At 44.2% G+C, this 18,948-nt stretch overlaps 1 protein-coding gene across 1 annotated transcript; it reads right to left on the bottom strand.

Annotated features, from left to right (window-relative positions):
- Window positions 1-12,714: 12,714 nt before the first annotated feature.
- Window positions 12,715-16,966, bottom strand: CCK (cholecystokinin; the record flags this gene model as incomplete). Its single annotated transcript, XM_079115019.1, has 2 exons — window positions 12,715-13,076; window positions 16,753-16,966. 2 exons carry the CDS (start codon window positions 16,964-16,966, stop codon window positions 12,943-12,945), a joined length of 348 nt encoding a protein of 115 aa, XP_078971145.1. The 3' UTR covers window positions 12,715-12,942.
- Between the last annotated feature and the right edge of the window lie 1,982 nt (window positions 16,967-18,948).

Genomic DNA, 18,948 nt, shown 5'->3' with positions numbered 1-18,948 from the left:
CAGGAGATCTCAAAGTACCTGGCCTCAGATACATGTGGGAGTCACTTCCACATATTGCCTAGGGTATGTCCCAGGGGCCTTGCTAACAGTACAAAGGAAATAACACATCCTCCCCCACAGCTCTAGCCAGTGCCTCCACCCGAATCTAAGTTACCTCCTGGGGAGAAGCTGGTGGAGGGGAAAAGTCTATCTGAATTATCTGAGCTCATATTAGGGATCAAGTTGAGATTTGCGGGGAGTAATCTTTTATATGTCTGAACTCGGGGCTCCAAAGCATAATATCCTGGGATAATTTATTTCCTGTAGCCAGTAGAGGGCGCTTGTAGACAGCAGAAGACTTGAAGTAATTGGCCCTGATGATTGAAGCACAAGGTAGGTGGGTTTGCTTCCCTGTGCGAAGGGATCCAGGGCAGGAGCTGAGTCTTCCAATCCCTCCACACCACCACCTGCAAAGAAATAGCTTGTCCGGGTGCAAGGTGGGAGAAAATGCTGATGGAGAAGACGTGTCCCCTCACATTCTAGATACTTTCTAGAGCGTCAGTGGGTTCTCGAGGCTGCAGTGGTCTGGGGGTGGTTGGGCAATGCCAGACCCACAAGAACTCTAGGTTGCAGGTCTTCCCACCTGATTCTGGGTTCCTCCCTCCCACTCCTCCCGCACAATCAGATCTCAGTTCCAAGCTACTCTGGGGATCCAGAGAGGGCCTTCCTGTGTGTTGGCAGCAGAAGTGGTCATGGGTACAACTGAATGAGTCCCTCTGCTTTTGGGGTAGGAAGTCGGGAAGGCTGGTTGATGTCCTCCAGGTGAACTGCAGGGAGGCATGCCTGGCCAAGAAGACCGCACACCCACAGGTGTGGGTGTGAGGGAAGAAACGGCACACGCTGGGAGGAAACCCCTTGCCTACTCTCCTGCCACACCCAGGATCAAAGGAAAGCATTTTAAAAAATAATTTAGAAAATGCTCTGTATTACCAGGGTGTTTTCCACCTTTTGAAATTAACCCACCTAATAAATGCATCTTCCTTTTACAAAAATTCTTGTTCTTTGCTTTTTTTTTTTTTCTTCTGGAAACATTTGCAAATGAGTTGCAGGCATTGACCCTTTTCTCCTTAACATTTTAGCCTGCCTCTCCCAAGCCCTATAAAGCCCAGCACAGTGATTGAATCCAGGGCTAAAGGAAGTGTTTCTTGAACAGTATTTAGCATCCACCATGCCAGGCTGATCTTGCTCTGAAGACCCAAAGAACTTAAATCAGTGAGGCAAATCTGGGCCTGTAGCTTAGATCCACAACTTGGGGACCAGCAGCTCAGAGATGCACAGTTGATGTGACAAAACCAGGGGAAGGAAGTAAGAGAGGGGCCTGAGACCATCACATGCAAGGCAGGGCAGAATCCATCAGGGTTTCCAAGAGTTTCCAGGGAAGCCAGTGGAAGAGGAGATTCCTGAGCCAAAGGGTCAAAGGTTTCAGACCCTTTTTTATAAGAGAAATAATGGAGAAGAGATGCGTTCTTCCACTCCCCCAAATACATAAGCCCATAGTCCTCCCTGGGGTCTCTGTTAGTCACCTGTGACACTAAGACCCAGAATAGCAGTAGGAGCATCTAACCCCTGCCTCTCCCAGGTGCCTGACCTCCAGCCTCTGCCACCCGTAGGCCACTAGCTTGTGACTGGAAAAGCAATTTTACTACGTTCTCAGCTGTTCTGGTGTTGTGCAGACACTATGGAACTGACTTGCCAAAGTAGGTGGAGTTGCAGGACTCAGGAATCAGGTATGTAGGCTCCACACCCCATCAGCTGTGGTCCAGCCCCTGGTTCCTGTCAATGACTCTCAAGGATGGAGTCCTAGCCCAGTCCAACTATCCCAGGAAAGAAGAGGGAGGGCTCAACCAGATGTCAACAGCCAGTCAAGTCTCTGGGGCTTTACAGACACATAGAGAGGCACTTCTCAACTCTCAGTGATGACTGGTTGATCATGTTTTGCATTTTTATCCCTTCATCATGAGTCAATATTTTTATAAAATACAATAGCAGAATTATAAGAAAAAATAAAATATAAAAGAAACCAAAATATAATATCAAATTTTAATTAGATTCAATAGGTATTAAATTGCATTGCAAAATATAAGAGCAAACATAGGGAAAATGAAAAGAATTATGAAGATGGTACACTTTATTCACTGAAAATGTGCATAGGGCCTTTAGTATAGAGACTTGCTGTCAAACTCAACTTCCATAGTTCTGCAGTTGTAACTAAACAAAAAGTTAAAAAATAGGTAAGTAGTGATATTCTGTACTAAACACTTAGACCCTCATTTTGAATGAACCCTGTGTGTTATCAATATTTAGGTTTTAAAGTAATAAATGAGTAGGATTCTTTTCATTTTTTTCAGCTAATTTGGATTGATAATCATGCCATTTACAAGGGATCATGTATAAGCTTCTCAGCTTTCTTTTACTAACACTCCTGATAGAAAAAATCAGTCTGAGATGTTGAGGGAAAAGGAAGCTGATATATTTAAAGTAATTTCTTGACAAAAAATTTCCAGTGGGGCTTGTTTTACAGTCTGTAAATTCTTGCTGAAGAATACACAATTTTATTTTATGCCTCCAAATTGGATAATAATGTTAAGCTATGAATTTTAAAAGGCATGATTAAACATTAACCTCATGGTAAAAGAAACAAATAAGTAGAAGAATAAATATACACTTATAGTTGTTCATATTTTTAGGCATTTTTGGCTTAAGATGCCACAATAACCTTAAAGCATCAATTGTTGTAATGTGGTCATTAGTTAGTGGCTTGTGCCACCTGCAACTCAACACAAGTGTTTGATGACTCTTGAACAGACCCACACTATTGGTCACAAACTTGGATTGTGTGACAATATCAACTGTCCAAAATGCATCTAACTATTTACTCTCAATTTCAATTCTTATCTCATTGTGAACAGTTTGCAGACTGACATGAGCCCACAGACCATTCTTTAAGTGGCGCTGGGGTGGGGACTTCTATGGTATAAAGCACGTTTTTGTTAAATATAATGAATTTCTGGTTAGGTGCTGAAGCTTTTAAAAATAATTTGTTATTTTTGCTTCTAGCAAATCAGCCTCATTGCTCAGAGCAGTGGGGGAAGTTGATGCCTTGGGATGGGCCCTTCTTCCCTAACTTAAGCTCAAAACAAACATGAACATTTCCCTTTGACAATACAGCCACCCCTCAACCAAACAGAAATAAAGCCAGGGTCTTCGTCAAACAGGTGTGCAGGATCTACAGGAGATGTCCAGGCTATGTCTTGTCCTTCATGACCCTGTGTTGATTAACTGGAACCTGCGGGTGCATTGTAATCTTTACATGGAATCGTTTAAATGGGATGGAGGATTGAAAAGCAAATGGGAACACTGAAATAATATAGTGCTGATAACCACAGGAATCAGAGCCCCCACTTCTGTAGGACTGGGGGAGAAAAGGGAATATGTGGAATTGTTCAAACAGAAAAAAAAAAAAAAAGTCAGGGGGAAAACTATTTGTGCTAATTATTAAGTTTCTGTCTCTTAGCTCCAAATTCATCATTTGATACCCTGCTGAGGCTTCCATGGCAGGTGCTGCAGATAGGGAGACCCCTGGGGCCGGAGGAGAAGCAGGAGACCTGCTGCTTCCTGCCTGTGGGCTGTCCCCATCAGTGTGGTCCCAGCAGCGCTTCTTCACCCTGGAAACATTGGTTCCCCTCGTCCCACACCTGCCTCACCGCAGCGCTCCCTCCAGATTCACCTGCTCAGGACCACTCCTCCGGCCTTCTCAGCTGTATTCATTCCAACCTGTTTCCTTTGCTCCCCAGTCCTACAGAAATGGGGGCTCTGGTTCCTGTGGTTATCAGCACTATATTATCACAATGTTCCCTTTTGCTTTTTAAATCTTCCATCCCCTATTTAAACAATTCCCCACATTCCCTCTGTTGAAAATAAAAAGTCAGTCCTTCCTACTGGTTGATAATTGTGACGTCATTCCTCTGCCACCTAGTTCATGTTCTCTTTGTCCTCTGTTGGTCAGAATTCTTTACTTAGTGAGAGGAATGCAAATTTCCACTTAGGAAAGATCCAAACCCTGTGTGGCCATGCCTCTATGGACTTTTGAGGGATGCAAATGCACAGCGAAGGAAGGAAATCATGATTATAAACCATGGCCCCAAGGCCTGTTCAGAAACAAGGACTCTAGTACCTTGCTGTGATTATGCACCTGAACTGTAGAGTGGAAGCAGTCAGATCAATAATCCAAAAGAGGGAAAGTTGGTGGCTCAGTCCAAGGTGATGAAGTGGTGACGAGAGGGCAAATTCTAATGCCCCCTCCTCACGTCATCCTTTGTATGTGGATGTGCTGTCTGTGTCGTGCCCCCATCTCCCAGGAAACCTGAAGGAGACTCCAGGACAAGTTTTCTTGCAGCTTTCCTCTCTGCTCAAGTTTAAATCCAGGTAAATTCTGGAGTGTCTGTTAGATGCTTGTCACGGGTCCACAGCCAGGTGCCTCCTCTGCCTGGTGTCCAGCACAGAATGGGAGGAGCCCTTCTGGGCAGTTCGTACTTCGCCTTAATTCAGCTAGCGTGGACTCTTGCACCAGCGTGATTCTACAGTGTGCTGCCTGTCCTGCACCCTGACCTCTGGGGTCACCTCCTTCATGGAGGTTTCCTTAACTCCCCATTTTGGTTTATGAGTCCTCGTTGTGCAAAGAGAACCAAAGAAAGTGAAGGTGAAGGTGGGGAGGTCTGATTTGATATTAACCAACTTGATCTTGTTGTGTTTTTATTTATTTTTTGATTGTAGAAGGACACAATGCCTTTATTTTATTTATTTATTTTTATGTGGTGCTGAGGTTCGAACCCAGTGCCTCACAAGTGCTAGGCAAGCCCTCTACCACTGAGCCACAACTCCAGCCCCTTGATCTTGTTTTTATGTTCAGAATACAAAATCACATGTATTCGATGGAGTTTAACATTTTTACTTATTTGGTGTTGTTTTTCCTTTCACTTTTCCTTCACTCAAATCTGAAAAGCATAAGGTGCTCACTAATTAGAGGTAACCATAGTTACCAAGTTGCCTTCAAATTATCTTGAAGAGTTCTTTTTTTTTTTCCTCTCTTGTTTTTAATTCTACAAAAGGCATTTTACTTGTCAGTCATCCTTATTCTCTATTCGGTTTCCCTCGGTGATTTTCCTAACTCAGGAGTCTTTGGGTGGCCATACTAAAAGTTCAAAAGTAAAATAATAAAATATTAAAACAAACCATTCATTCTTTGAAAATAGTTTCATGTCCTGAACTGTCTGACTTTAATACTTCTGCTGATTTGGTGGCAAGAAGAAATGAGGCTGGATCCTGCAGAGTTCAACCTGTACCAAGCTGGACACTCAACAGAGAGAAGTTGGTACCTGGAGAAGTGGTTTTAAAGTGTCCACTTGAGGGCGCTGTGGCCTTCTGCAGGAGCAGAACCAAGGTCCATTTCAAAGGTTCAGTAAGTTACTGAGTGTGGAACTTCACTGGGACTGGATTCCAACTAGCCACAGTGCTGATCAGATACCCTGAGAGACTAGCTGGCCTCCTCCTCATCCAGCCAGCCCTGCTGTTCTTTCTCCCAGCCTCTGCTCATTACCTTCACAGTTCTTGTTGCATTGTTTTCTGACTGCCAGCTCTTCTGATGCCTTCTCTTGGCTGTGTCTCTGTACATGCTATACCAATGCACCACCTGGAACACAGGTGCATTTCTGTGTGTGTTGCTGAGACTGTGAAGGGCTCGAGATGTTCCTTGTGAGCTAAGAGGGGCGAGTAGCTGAATATTTTCCAGGATGGGATGTAAATCAAGCATGTTGAAATAATTCTGGCTGCTGCCCTGGGGAGTCTGGGCAGGTATGACTTGGGAACAACTGCTGATTGTGCCTGTTTCTGTTTGTCCAGACAGGCATATTAGCCACAAGAAGGAAAAGATAGGAAAGGTGCTAGTCTTGGAACTCAATTAGATGTACCTCATTCCATTTGTCAGTAACTCTTCTTCTGGAAATTTTCTAAACTAGAAGCATCTTAGGAGTCCTGATAATGAGCACAAAATTAAGACAATAGAAATGCCACCCATTCTTAGAGAAGAACATGATACTGTGATTTCCTGGGTTTTAAAATTTCAGCACATTTTTATTTTTCACTGAGCTTATCATTCTTTTAATATTGACACCTTTTAAAAATTATGTTTTATTTTTTACAGACTGCATTTTGATTCATTGTACACAAATGGGGTACATCATTTCATTTTTATGGTTGTGCACATCTTGAGACAATATTTCATCAAGATTTTAGAGTACCAACAGAGCCTGCCAAGCCTTTTGTAGGCTAAGAAGGCAAGGGCAGGCCCCCAAGTCTGTGCTGGTTCCTTTCTCAAGGGTAGGTAACAGGAAGACATCAATAGGGTGAGTCCAAGTAGGTACAGCTGGACTTAGTTGCCCAGAGTTGGGCTGAGGTCCTGAGTGAGGAGCAGGAGTGAGGAGGCGGAGTGAGCAGGAGGAGTAAAAGGGAGTAGAGTGAGTGGAGGGAGATTCCCACAAGGGGCAGAGCACAGTAGGAGAGGTTTCCAGCCAGAGTGCCAAGAAATTAACCTGGATCAGAGCCTGGGAAAGCAGGAAAGAGCTGGCAACAGAAAGCTGTGATGAACCAAGAGATAGATATGTAGCTGAGCCCATGTGATAACCACCCAGCTTCCCTTTGGAGATATTAATTTTGATCTCGCCTAAGATGGGGTTGCAAAATAACACAATGTGGGAGGTTGTTCTGTGAGAGAGGGCATGCCAGTCCAAAGGGAAAGCCAATCCTTGGCTTCCACATGCAGAAAGGCAGGCTCATCATTGTGAGATTTTTGAGAAGTTGGGATTTTTATGGAAAATTTTCATATTTGAAAACATGAGCACTCCAGTTCCAGGTAAGATGGAGTAAGCACACTTCACACATCCTTCTAGCCAGTCATAGCTCCAGGAGAGACTACATAGACCAGTAGTTTGAAGACAATGAAAGGAAAAGAGAAGCAAGCAGATTGGGAAGAACACCAGAAAAGGAAGTACATCAAGTCAGTAGTGACTTTACATTTCCCCCTGCTCTGGTGTCTTCTTGGTTTGAACAAAGCAGAGCAGGAGACTGCAAGTGGGCTCCAGGGCATAGGCAGGTCCAGGAGAAGTCCTTTCATTTTGGTTCAAGAAGTGAGATTTGGAACAACTAATGCCCAGAGAGAGATCATGAATGCTCCTGGTTTTCTTCCTTTCTTCTCTTTCTCTGTTCTCACGACAGCATCTAAATAAGAGCATGTCTGCAGTGACATCTGTCAATAATGGAACTGGCAGGGGCCAAAATTCTGAAAAAGGGGAACCTTGCTGTTTGATCAGGGGGTTATGATCCCAAGAGGGTGGGCTCACTGTTGGTTTGTTTGTTTTTTTTCTTTCTCTATGTTCTACCACTGAGACCGGAACATGGGCCCAAATATGGAGGTGTGAAGCAGAACAGAGTAACCAGAACTCCAAGTTTCTGAATGAAGCCCCAAGGAACAGAAAGCACTGGGGAGGTTAAAGAAGGAGGAAAGTGACCTCCCGTTGTTTTTGAACTCCAAGGTTCACAATTGCCTCCACTCCATCCTAAGCCATATGTGTTTAGATCTGGTCCTAAGTATACCAAAGACTTTGAGAACTGAAGTAATGGATAGACCACCATCCATTTCCCAGGCTGGTCAATGAGTGATGCATGCCTAAAGTGAATTCAGTATAAACTCTGAATTTGTGATTACTGAACTAACATTTCAACTCAGTCTATAGGAGTAGGTTGGAACTTGAGACCGGAACCTGACTAGCTGGATAACATGCTAAAATAAAAATATCAGCATTTCCCATAAGATTTAAAGAAGCTGAAGTCTCATAATGTAATGTTCACATTGCCCAAGATATAAATTAAAACTACTGAGCAGACAAAGAATCAAGAACATTTAAATTGTCCTTGGAAAAGACAGTCAACAGATGCTGATGATGAAATTTCACTTATGTTAAAATTATCAAAGACTTCCAAGCAGCTATTATAAAAGTGCTCAAATGAGCAATTGCAACCATTCTTGAAACAAATGTTAAAATAGAAAATCTCAGCAAAGAAATAGGAGATAAAAGTAGAAATCTGAGAATTTAGAAAAACAAAACCAAACAAAGGAAGTCATTGGATGGACTCATTAGCAGAATCGAAATGACAGAGGGAAGAGTCAGTGAATTTGAAGATAAATAGAAATTATCCAATATAAACCATACAGAGGAAAAGAAGGTTTTTTAAAAAATGAAGAGTCTCTCTGACATGAGGGACATAAAAAAAAAAAAGTCTAGCATTTGTGTCATTAGGATCCCAGAGAGAGAGAGAGAGAGAGAGAGAGAGAGAGAGAGAGAGAGCGAGAGATGCTGAAAAAATATTTGAAGAAATAATGGTTGAAAACTTTCCAAATCTGGTTAAAAAGATATACATGTTTGTGAATATATATATATGCATATATATACATATATACTTATATATACACATAAATATGTACATGTAAAAAGTGTATATATAAGTATATATGTGTATGTACATATAAGTGTGTATATATATATGTATATGTATGTGTATATATAAGTGTACATGTAGAAGACCTAAACAGACCACAAACAGGGCAAACAAAATGAAATCTAGGGGCTGGGGATATAGCTCAGTTGGTAGAGTGCTTGCCTTACAAGTACAAGGTCCTGGGTTCAATCCCTAGCACCGCAAAAAAAAAAAAAAAAAAAAAAATGAAATCTATACCCAGACACACCAAATCAAACCACTGAACACTGAAGACAAAGGAAAATCTTGAAAACAGAGAAAAATGGCATTGTTTATAGGGGAAAAATTATTTGAGTGACTGTAGATTTCTTGTTGGAAACCATGGAGGTCATAGGAAGTGATACCATATTTTTAAGGTGCTGAAGAAAAAAAAAAAACTGTTAGTCTAGAATTCTAAATTTGGCAAAAATATCCTTCAGGAATGAAAGGAAAATAAAGACATTTTCAGATGAAGGAAAACAAAAGCCTGTCCTAAAGAGACTGATAATGTTTCTCAGACAGAAAGGTTTGTCTTGGTTCCATCTCACAGCTAAAATGGTGGCCCCTCTGCATCATCCCTACCTTGTATCGTCTCTTCCTAAAGGTAATCACCAGGCATAAAGAATGGACTACTTATTTATCTCAAGCTACTATTTTCAATTTACAAGGGAAATGCAGAGGTTTGGGATATACAAAGTGACCTTCAGAAACCAATTCTGGAAATATTCCAGCAGGAGAAAGAACTTGCACACTGAAGAATGGCAGCTCAGCCTTCTGGTGTCTTTGAAATAACTCTTTTAATGGAAAGTTTCTCATGGCGTTCAGGCCCCGCAGAGTACTCTTAAGAGCTATGGAGACAGAGTGATAGGGCTGTGGTCCAGGTTTCCACCCTGAGAAAGGAAGTCACCAGAAGACTCTAGTCACTGGGCCAGAACCAGCTGAGCAGACGAAATACTCTTATTTCTACCAGCAGAGGTGGTATTTTCAGGGGGACCTCATGGTATTAATGAGACAGCCAAGGAGGGGAACATGGTAGACACTGGAGAGCCACACGGGTGACAAACCTCAGTGATTATCATAATCATCTGGAGAGAAGTGGAGTATTTCCTCAGTAAAGAATGCGGATGAAGAACTAGTTTGGGGACTGTTCTTATGGTTCTGTGTCTCTCAGTAAACTGGCACAACCAGGAGAACAAATATCACAAGAAGTTTGGAGAAGAGTAAGAACAACACTTGTAACCCTACAACCCTGGACAAGACTATCCTCATTTTCATAACATCCCATGACTAGATAAATAAACAATGTGAACAGAGGAGTTTCCACCTTACATGGGTGTTCTGGAACAATCTGGTTCCAGTGGATGGAAACCAGTCCTAAGGTACAGTGAGACTAAAGAAAGAGGCAGATCCAGGACTGCACTGAGTGCAATTTATTAGAGACCCACTGACAAAAGCATGGTCATAGGCCACAGCAAGAAGAGTGGATCCCCACAATTTGGGTCAGAAGGAGGGGTGTATATATTGAAGGGGAATATCCAGAGCTGAGAGGAGTAAGTGAAGGAGATTGGGGAGAGTTGGGGGAGAGAAAGTAGAGAAGAAGGAGGAAGGAAGGGAAGGGAAGAGGGCAGAGCTTTCTGATGGGCATGGGCTCCTCGGATTCCTCCCAAGTGGGGCTTGAAGAGCTGTTGGCTTCTGTGAGAGTCACTCAGCTCAACTGTAGGAGGTTGATGTGCCCCCCTGCAGAGGGTTGGGGACATGTGGCATAGAGATGAGAGTAGTGACACAATGCAGTTAGAAGGTGGCCAGCCTGAATCCAGAGGTGGTTCCAAAAGCATTGGGGAGCAGGCCTTTAGGCTCCCTCCCACCCCTGCCCGGGAAGCTCCATCTAGTCCCCTCAAAGCCTCCATGAATTATCACTCATGCTGATTCAGCAACTTCTGTGCAGGCACAGTTTCTGGACAAGTCTCCAGCTCTCCTCCAAGGCTCTGAGTGTAGAGGTCTAGAACCAGCACTGCCACTTGTGGGCAGTATGTGCATCCATCAGTCATTTAGCTTCTCTGAGTTCTGGTTTCTTCTTGGAGAAACAGAATCATGATCACCTTGCAAGATTGGGACCGTTTCCTGAGCTGATATCAATGTGGATCTTTCTACAGGGTCTGGTTCCCAAGAGTAGGCCAGGGAATGTTCTCTCCTTTCCTTTCCCACATTAGGAAAAATTCTGAGGGACTTTGAAGTGAGCAGAGGCCATTACTGGGTGCTCTTTCAGTGGAACTCTGACCATTTATGTGGTGCTCTTAGCTGTCTTTGAGCTACTTATACTAGGTGAGCCCTAGAAAATGGATAGTAATGCAAATAGAAACATAAGGAAAAATTGTCTCCTAAAGATATAAAAAATTTCTGTTCTGGGTAACATTCCAAACATGGCATTTTATTGACCTATAGACATGAACCAGTTTTGAGTTTATTAGCCAATCATTTCACAATCCTGACTACCTATATGTGTGTCTGTCCTTAAGTTCTCCTTCTGAAATGATTGTAACATCTTACTGGTTCCTTTATTAATGGAATCTTTGACAAGTGTTGATTTTAAATTTATGTGAGCCACGACTTTACCTTTGAAAATTTAACATCTGCTTCCTTGATCATTCATAAGTCACTAATTCAGATCAAACCTCCTTCATCCCTTTCCACTGCTGATTTTAATTCCGAGTTCCTCACCATGCCTCCCCAACATGCAAACACTACACGTACACACTCATGTCATCCATACACACACCCAGTATCCTCTACTCACTCATAAAAATAGTGATTTTTGCTGGGGAGAGGTTGCTAAAAACACAGGCATCTGAATATTTTGGACTGAATGAGAATTGGATACCTAACATATGAGGTTGTCTTGAAAACCAAATTGCAAGGACTAAATAACTGAAGTAGTGACCTCAGCAGGGAATGATATGGAGTCTAAGTGTTACACTGAATCCTAACTTTGGCTCAAGTTAAAGAATTGCACTGCCCTGGTCTTTTGAGGGGTCTCTGAGGATTTCCTCACCTTTCTCTTTCCACCATTAAGGAAGGTGCACTGATTGTCTATGGTGATGGTGTCTGGATAGAGCTCCTGGGGGGGCCTGTTATAGATATTGCTTTCAACATCTGTTCCCTTTATGCTGCCATGTCTGTGGCACTGGGTCACCTGGGGCCACAGCTGACTGAGGTTCTGAGATTCTTGGAGGCCTCAGCTGGGAGGCATGGAAGGTCTGCACTGTGGGTGGCAGTTAGTAGATCATCTCTGGTGTCCCTGTCTACTCACTTGTTGCCTTAATTAGTCCCTAAAGAGGATCAACAGATGGGTTGGCTTCTTCTCTGGATAACTTCTGGAGTCCTCCCAACATGCCCACTGACTGGAAGACAGCAGAACTCTTGGGAAAGGAATCACAGGCTCTTTTCTACTCCAGCATAAACTCTAAGCGTGGTCTGGGACCTGGGACCTGGGACCTTGGGAGCTTGCTCAGGAATTGGCCCAGGCTTTCTAAATCAGAATATATGGTTTAACAAGAGTCTCTGGTGAATCTTGTGTACATCAGGGTTTGAGAAGTGCTAAGAGTGACAGAAGTTCCACTATCACAGGAACATTAAACCCTTAAGTCTGTGACTCTCATTAGCTGGGGCAGGTGCACTGATCACGTTCACCTCTCAGAGCCAGCTTCCTCATTGATAAAGGAAGGACAATAACCTCAGTGTCACAGGCCATGGTATGATCAAATACTTGCACAAGCAGGTACAGTACTGCCCTATAACTTATGTAAAGAGAGAACCCTAAAGAAAACTTGGGGAGGGTGAGGTTGGCAAAAGAGATCAGGGGTCAGGGTTTTCAGGGTTGGACTCTGGATATGACCACAAAAGGCACTTCTGCTGGTCAGCTTGCAACCACCTTGCCTCAACAGGGGGTCAGCTCCATGCCCAGCACTCATTTCCCAAACGGTGTCTAGGACCATCTTCTTTAGGGATTCCCTGGGTACTGCAGATCAGACTTCCCTCCCTGCATGCTCTGAGGACCCTCAGTAGAGTCAAGGAATGAGGGGGCAGAATGAAATCACTTTAATAGCATAGCAACATGTTAGGACCAGGAGTCACAGAGGAAGGAAACTTCATATTCTCCAACGGCACAATTCTTCTGAGGTGTGTGGTTGCACTGGACAATCTTAATAGATGGATTTTTCACATTGAGAACTTAATAAATAAGATACTTAAAGTGTCAAACTTCAGAGACAATGAGTTATGAGCACGATTGTTTTCTTATTCTGCCTCCTGCAAGTCAGGTGGATGGAGGCTGGTTCTCTAAGAGGGGTACTCATACTCCTCAGCACTGCGCCGGCCAAAATCCATCCAACCCATGTAGTCCCGGTCACTTATCCTGTGGCTGGGGTCCAGGTTCTGCAGGTTCTTAATGATGGACATGCGGCCGGAGGGAGCTACAAGGGACAGAGAAGAAGAAAACAAGAACATTATATCTAAGAATACAACCAGTTCAATTTGCGAGGGCAAACAATGGAAAAAGCCAGACAAAATATATAAATTTTCTTCTTAAAGGCATTAAAGAGACTAAAACACAAGAAGAGAAAGACCAATGTCTGCATAAATGGACAGTTCATAAAATTCACGAGTTATGGGTGTGTTCTGTGTTCACAGGTATTTAGATGGGTTCATTTTGTCCTGCCTTAGGCAAACTGAGGCATTGCCTCAATTTTTGTCTCCCCTACCCCAACAGCATTTTCCTTGTGTATTTGGCCCTCAGAAGAAGCCAAGAATTTCCCCAGTACTTACCCATTTCTAAATTTCACTGTTTAACATCCCTGACCATACCCAACTTGTCCAGAGAGCTTTAAGGTAGTGCAGTTACAATATTTTGGTATTGGAATGGATTTTAAAAAATGGAATCAAGTCCCATTGCTAATTAAACAATATTTTGAAATTAACTTGAAAGCTACTTTCATTTATTTTTAGAGATACATGGTCAGATTAAAATTTTGGCATCTCAGTAACACTCAAAGAAGGGTGAAAGAATAAAAGAGGTAACTTAAGCCAGACATTTTGCCCTAAACTCAATAACTGAAATTGAAATGGGAGCCAAGTCCTTGGGGGACAGGATTATTCTTGCCTAGAACCCACATTGAGTGAACCGGGGTCTGACAAAGTGAATGCTTTGGAGCCATGTGACACAGTGCCTCTCACAGGTCATGATAGCAGTCTCCTGGCATATAATCACTATGACACCTTCTGTGCAAACTAAGGGTTCAACAAGGTGCTTCAGGGCCCCAAACAGGAAAAGTCCAGGCCAAGGGGATCATGAGTAGAGGAGTAGAGAACCTCAGTGGTTTCTACTGTATCAGGGGCTGCCATGTCTCCACCTCTCAAGATGCTGGGATGCAGCCTCTGCGTGAGGCTTTCCCTGTCAGCTTCTGCACATGGATCCTGAGTATTTCTTGTTTATTGACAAATCACACTCCATAAGCAGTTACCTTATTATATTGGGTAATGAATTTAACCAGTTATATTAAAAACAGACACAACCACACAGAATAATACCCCCATCTTTTCTCTCTCTGCCCTCACCCCTTCCCAGTTTGGGAGCTACAAGTCAACTCAACCCATTTTAGCCCATTTGGTTGACATTCCTAGCCTATCTAGGAGGGAAACAGTCTCTGCCTTTTAACCATTTAAGGACATTTAGGTGAAATATTTGCCCTTGAATTCAGCACCACCTGCAGACTCAATTCTCCATAGACAGTCACATGGAAATATGACCCATCCTCTTGCCTGCTCTGATGACGAATGCCACAATGCAAATTTCCATCTAGTGGAAGCAAAGTGAGAGCTTTAATACGAGCAGGCAGCCAGGGTTGCTGGTGTGGGCACTGTGTACAGTTCCCACTCCTCAGAGCTGTGTCCTCACATGTGTGTGCTTACCATAGTCTTCATTCACCAGTGCTACTCAGAGCAGGGACTTACAACTGATTTATGGAATCAAAGCGAAGGGTCTGACTTCTTTAAATTTTAACATCCAGAATAGATAGTACAGCTGGGAAGCTGAATGGTTTCCAGACCCTCTGGGGAAGTTGGGACTTGGGGAGCCTCAGTCTTGCTGCTGCTCAGATATGCGGCCACCCATGTTATTCAACCTTCTCAAGCCATGGCATCCATATGGGCAAAATGGGCATGATAACTTACTGTGCAGGAATGTTTCCTAGTCTGATAGATACAACAGCTACAGCACTGTGGCTTTGCTAGTCATGGATAGGTGTGTACTAGATGCCATTAGATGCACTATGCCACTAGATGCCTCTCCTGTCACCCTCCACTAGAACTGCTTCTCCCCATACCATTAAGAGTCCTGCAGACAGTCCTAATGATAAACTCTTACACACTGCTCAAAGAACATATTTAGAACCTTTAATATATTCTAGAGTTAAGTCAAAGTGGATGTAATCTCAAAATATGTAAAATATTCAGAGACACTGTGCAGTTCTTATGTGTGTAAATGTTTATTCCTAGTTCTTATTTATCAGTAGAAGAGCATGATTGTTTTCTAGTTCTGCTGATCCTGGGTGTTGGCAGTTTATTTTCTAAGTGATTGCTGTTCCCACCTGGGCTCCTTTGGCCCAACAGACTGAAGGCAAAGGCAGGAGAGTGTTGAAAGAGGGGATAGGAAGAACTTCCCAGTTATGAATTATGCTCTAAGAGCCGTTGTTGGGTATCGGTTCTGGGAAATAATTTGGCTACTAGCTAGCTCACCCCCAACTCCCAGAACTGTGTCTCTGGGATCTTTCCTAAAACTGGGGAGAGGATTCCAGATCTACAGTTCAATAAAAAGCCTCGGTATCTCAGACTGGTCTGGCCGAAATTCAACTCACACCAGAAGCAGATTCTAAATTACTTTCAGATAGGTAAACAGAAGGAATCCCCCTAAATCGTCAGACTTTCTCTGTCATCTGACTAATATTTACATTCATTCAGTTTAATTGGCAGGAAAAAACATGCAAGGTGGTAGGTACAGCAATTCAACAATCACCTTCTGTCCTTTCCCTCTGAAGTCTCCTTCAAAAAGTTTCTAGTCTCATCTTTGTGTAAGACCACAGAAGACTCTAGACAGCCAAGCCCTCCCTTTTCTTCCTCTTTACTCAAGCCACGAGTTAAAGTTCAAATCCAGGTCCTGGCACACTGTTGGTTAAGAATCTCGTGGAAAAGGAAGTCACTTCCCTCAGCCATCCTGGCAGTGTTTGCTGAATGGTTTTAAATTCAGTTATTGGTCCAGTTTAGCAAACTGTCCCTTAGCCAGTGTCCATCATCAGTGTCACTGTGGATACAGTTGGGAGGAAAAGTCATTTTCCATCCCTCTGAATCATACAAAGAGCAAAGGGGCTCCTGGAACTCTAGACTCATCCCTGTTTGCAGATGAGAAAGTCAGGCCCAGGAAAGGGGCACCATGCTAGGGAGCTGCTAAATCACCTTCTTCCTTATGCTGAGAAAACTGACTTATGGGAACATCTCTCCAAGAGTAAAATTAAAAAAAAAAACTTATGTGTAATCATTTTAATTCACTCACTGTCAAGGAAAACTGAAAACTGCTCCTGGTTCTTTCCTCCTGTTGCACATTTTAGTGAAAACTGACCTATTGCCGCTTGTTTTTGTCAGATCTCAACCATTCTCAGCATCCATCACTTACTGCTAGAGAGTTTCCAAGTGTCTACATCTGTGTGGCTCCTGGTTCCGCTGCATTCATAGAATAGGTTATTTAGTGTATCTGGAACCCCTTTCCAGGGTTTAGTAATTATCTTTAAAAAATGTTTTCATAAAATAGTGTTGAGCTTAATCAGCAACGCTGTGCCAAACATTAGCTTAGAGAAAGGTTTTTAAGAACGTTCTTCTTACTAATAAATTAAGTCCTTCAAACCCCATTTCGATTTGCTTAGAGAAGACTCCAAAACTGTACTCTAAGGTGCAGTGTAACTCAGGAAAGGAAGGTGGAAATCCTGTCAGCTCGTGTTTCCTCCCAGAGGGCTACCTTCATCTGGCGGGCGCTAGAGGAGAGGGTCAGGACTGAGTCCAGAACAGGGGCAGAAGTGGGGACTGGGAAGGCAGCATTCTTACCTTTCCGAGCCTGTTGGATGTATCGGGCCAGCAGTGCGCCCAGGTGCGCTCGCGGCTCCCCGTCTGTCCTCTGCACCGCCCTCAGCTGCCTTCGGGCCGCCTCTTCTGCCCTCTGCACCCCGGAGCCTGCGGCCCCAGCTGGGGGCACCGGCTGCGTCAGGGCGCCCGCAGCGAGTACCGCCATCAGCACGCACAGGCAAACGCCGCGGTTCATGGCTGTGGAGAGCAAAGGCATGGGGGGGCGTCAAGAAACAGGCTGCGCATCCGCCAGCGCCTGCTGAGAGTCGGGCACCCAGAAGAGGGCTCAGTCCAGCGCCGGCGCACCAGATCCGCTAGGTTGGCGCAAGCACTAGGGCTTGCCAAGCGCAGAGCCCAGCTGAGTGACAGCGCGCGCGCCCAGACGCACTTGGCTTGTCTTTTGGGTAATCCACACCCACTGGCCGGGGGTCAGTGAGACCTGGTGTTTTGCCCTGTTTAGCAGAAGGGATGCCTCCTGTTTGCCTTAAGTTTGAGGAAGATTTTGTAGAGCGTCTTTCTTCTAACCGGGAAAGCACGCTATTAAAGATAGTGTGAAAAATAGAGGATAACCGTGGAGAGAAATGAGACCCTTGAGGAAAGGCAGGACTTTTCCAGATAGAAAAGAAGCTTACAATACCAAAATAAGTGGCGATTAGGAGAAGCACAGTTTAAACTGTGGGTGCAATAAATTAAAAAAAATTATAAAGTTTCCCCGAGGTGTGTGTTGGAATTGGTAATAAACTGCTATGCAAAACACAGGTAGGGTTTACAAATCAGAAATATGCGTTCAGTTCTCAGCTGTTTCCCAAGCACCGACTGCATCTTAGAACTGTGAGTAGATAGAAAATCCACATATTTCTACCTTTAAAGCTCTGAATTTTCTGCAATATTTAGAAAATGGATTTAAATATTAAAACTTTTTGGTATTTTCTTTGGAAAGATTGCAAAGTACTCCGCACCGCTATTTAACAGCTAGCAAATCCCAATTTGCATGAGTATCCTGGCAAATAGCTATTCCAGCGTCCTATGCAAAAAAGAACCATACCGGCTTGGGAAAGTCTCTAAGGCAGCTCTACCCACCCGGCCCTCATTTTTAGATTCAGCGCACTTATTTCTGAGTTTAAGGAATGTCTTTTCAGCTGCAGTGGGGAGTGGGAGAGACACAGAAAATAGAAAAAAGATGTACAAGGGTACAAAACTGAAGACAGCATTCTTCAAAGACACAGGACACTTGCATCCGCGTGGGCGAGTGGAGGGACCTACATACCTTTGAATTAGAAAGCAGCTGGGTTAGCGTTTCCAGCCGAGCAGCCACAGCCGAGCCAAGTTCAGGGTAGGCGGGAGCGTGGCTGCCTCTTAAATAGCCCCGCCCGGCGCTGTAGGCCAGTCATCTATTTACCCAGCGCTGACGCAGACCCGCAGTAACACGTGCTCAGGGGGCGGCCACAGGGGCGACAACGGATTGAAGTGGCTTCTGGAAAAGAGGGGAAATGGCCCAGAGAAGGGGGTTAGCCCCTCCCAGGCGGGGTTCCCAGTGTGGGTTCCCCCTCGGGCCAATGCACTTCCTCCCTCGCCCTGTACCCTGCCTCCACTTGGCCCATTCCAGCGCAGTGCGCTCTCCAGGGTGGGAAACCTCGGAGACCCGAGTCTCTGGGATGGAGAAACTGCCTGAGTTTAATTCACTTTGGGAACTGGATGGGCGACCAAGGAAACTTGGGGAACCCTAGGCCCGACTGAGTGTCAGCAAGGTGAAATTCTGAAGTGGTGTTGGTGGTGGTGGTCGGGGGTGGGCCCCTCTTGGATCGTCCGAGGCACTGGTCTTTGGACTTATGAGAACTCTCTCCAGGGAGAAAGGACAAGTCAGAATTTTCACTTCCTTTTCAGCTCAATTGAAGTCCCTGATGATTCCAAGGGCAAGTGTTCCCTGACCAGGGAAAGGGATCCCGCCAGGGTTGACAGTTGGTGTCTCTTCATGCAACTGTAGGATGGAGAGGACACCTCCGGGCTTTGCTCAGAGAGACCCATTTTGGAAAAGGACTGTGATCTTTTCCTGGGCAGAGTTACTACCCACCCGCGTTGCCCACTGCTCACTGTCGCCAAGTGGAGCCAGCTCGTGTCTTAGGGAGCTTGCTGCCCACCACACACCACAAGTTCGGGCTACTACTCACACCTTCTGCC

The sequence above is a fragment of the Sciurus vulgaris genome, assembly GCF_902686455.1.
Source record: "Sciurus vulgaris genome assembly, chromosome: 16".
Taxonomy (NCBI): Eukaryota; Metazoa; Chordata; class Mammalia; order Rodentia; family Sciuridae; genus Sciurus; species Sciurus vulgaris.
The sequence above is the reverse complement of the archived record's forward strand: the minus strand, read 5'-3'. Positions and strand labels throughout refer to the sequence as shown.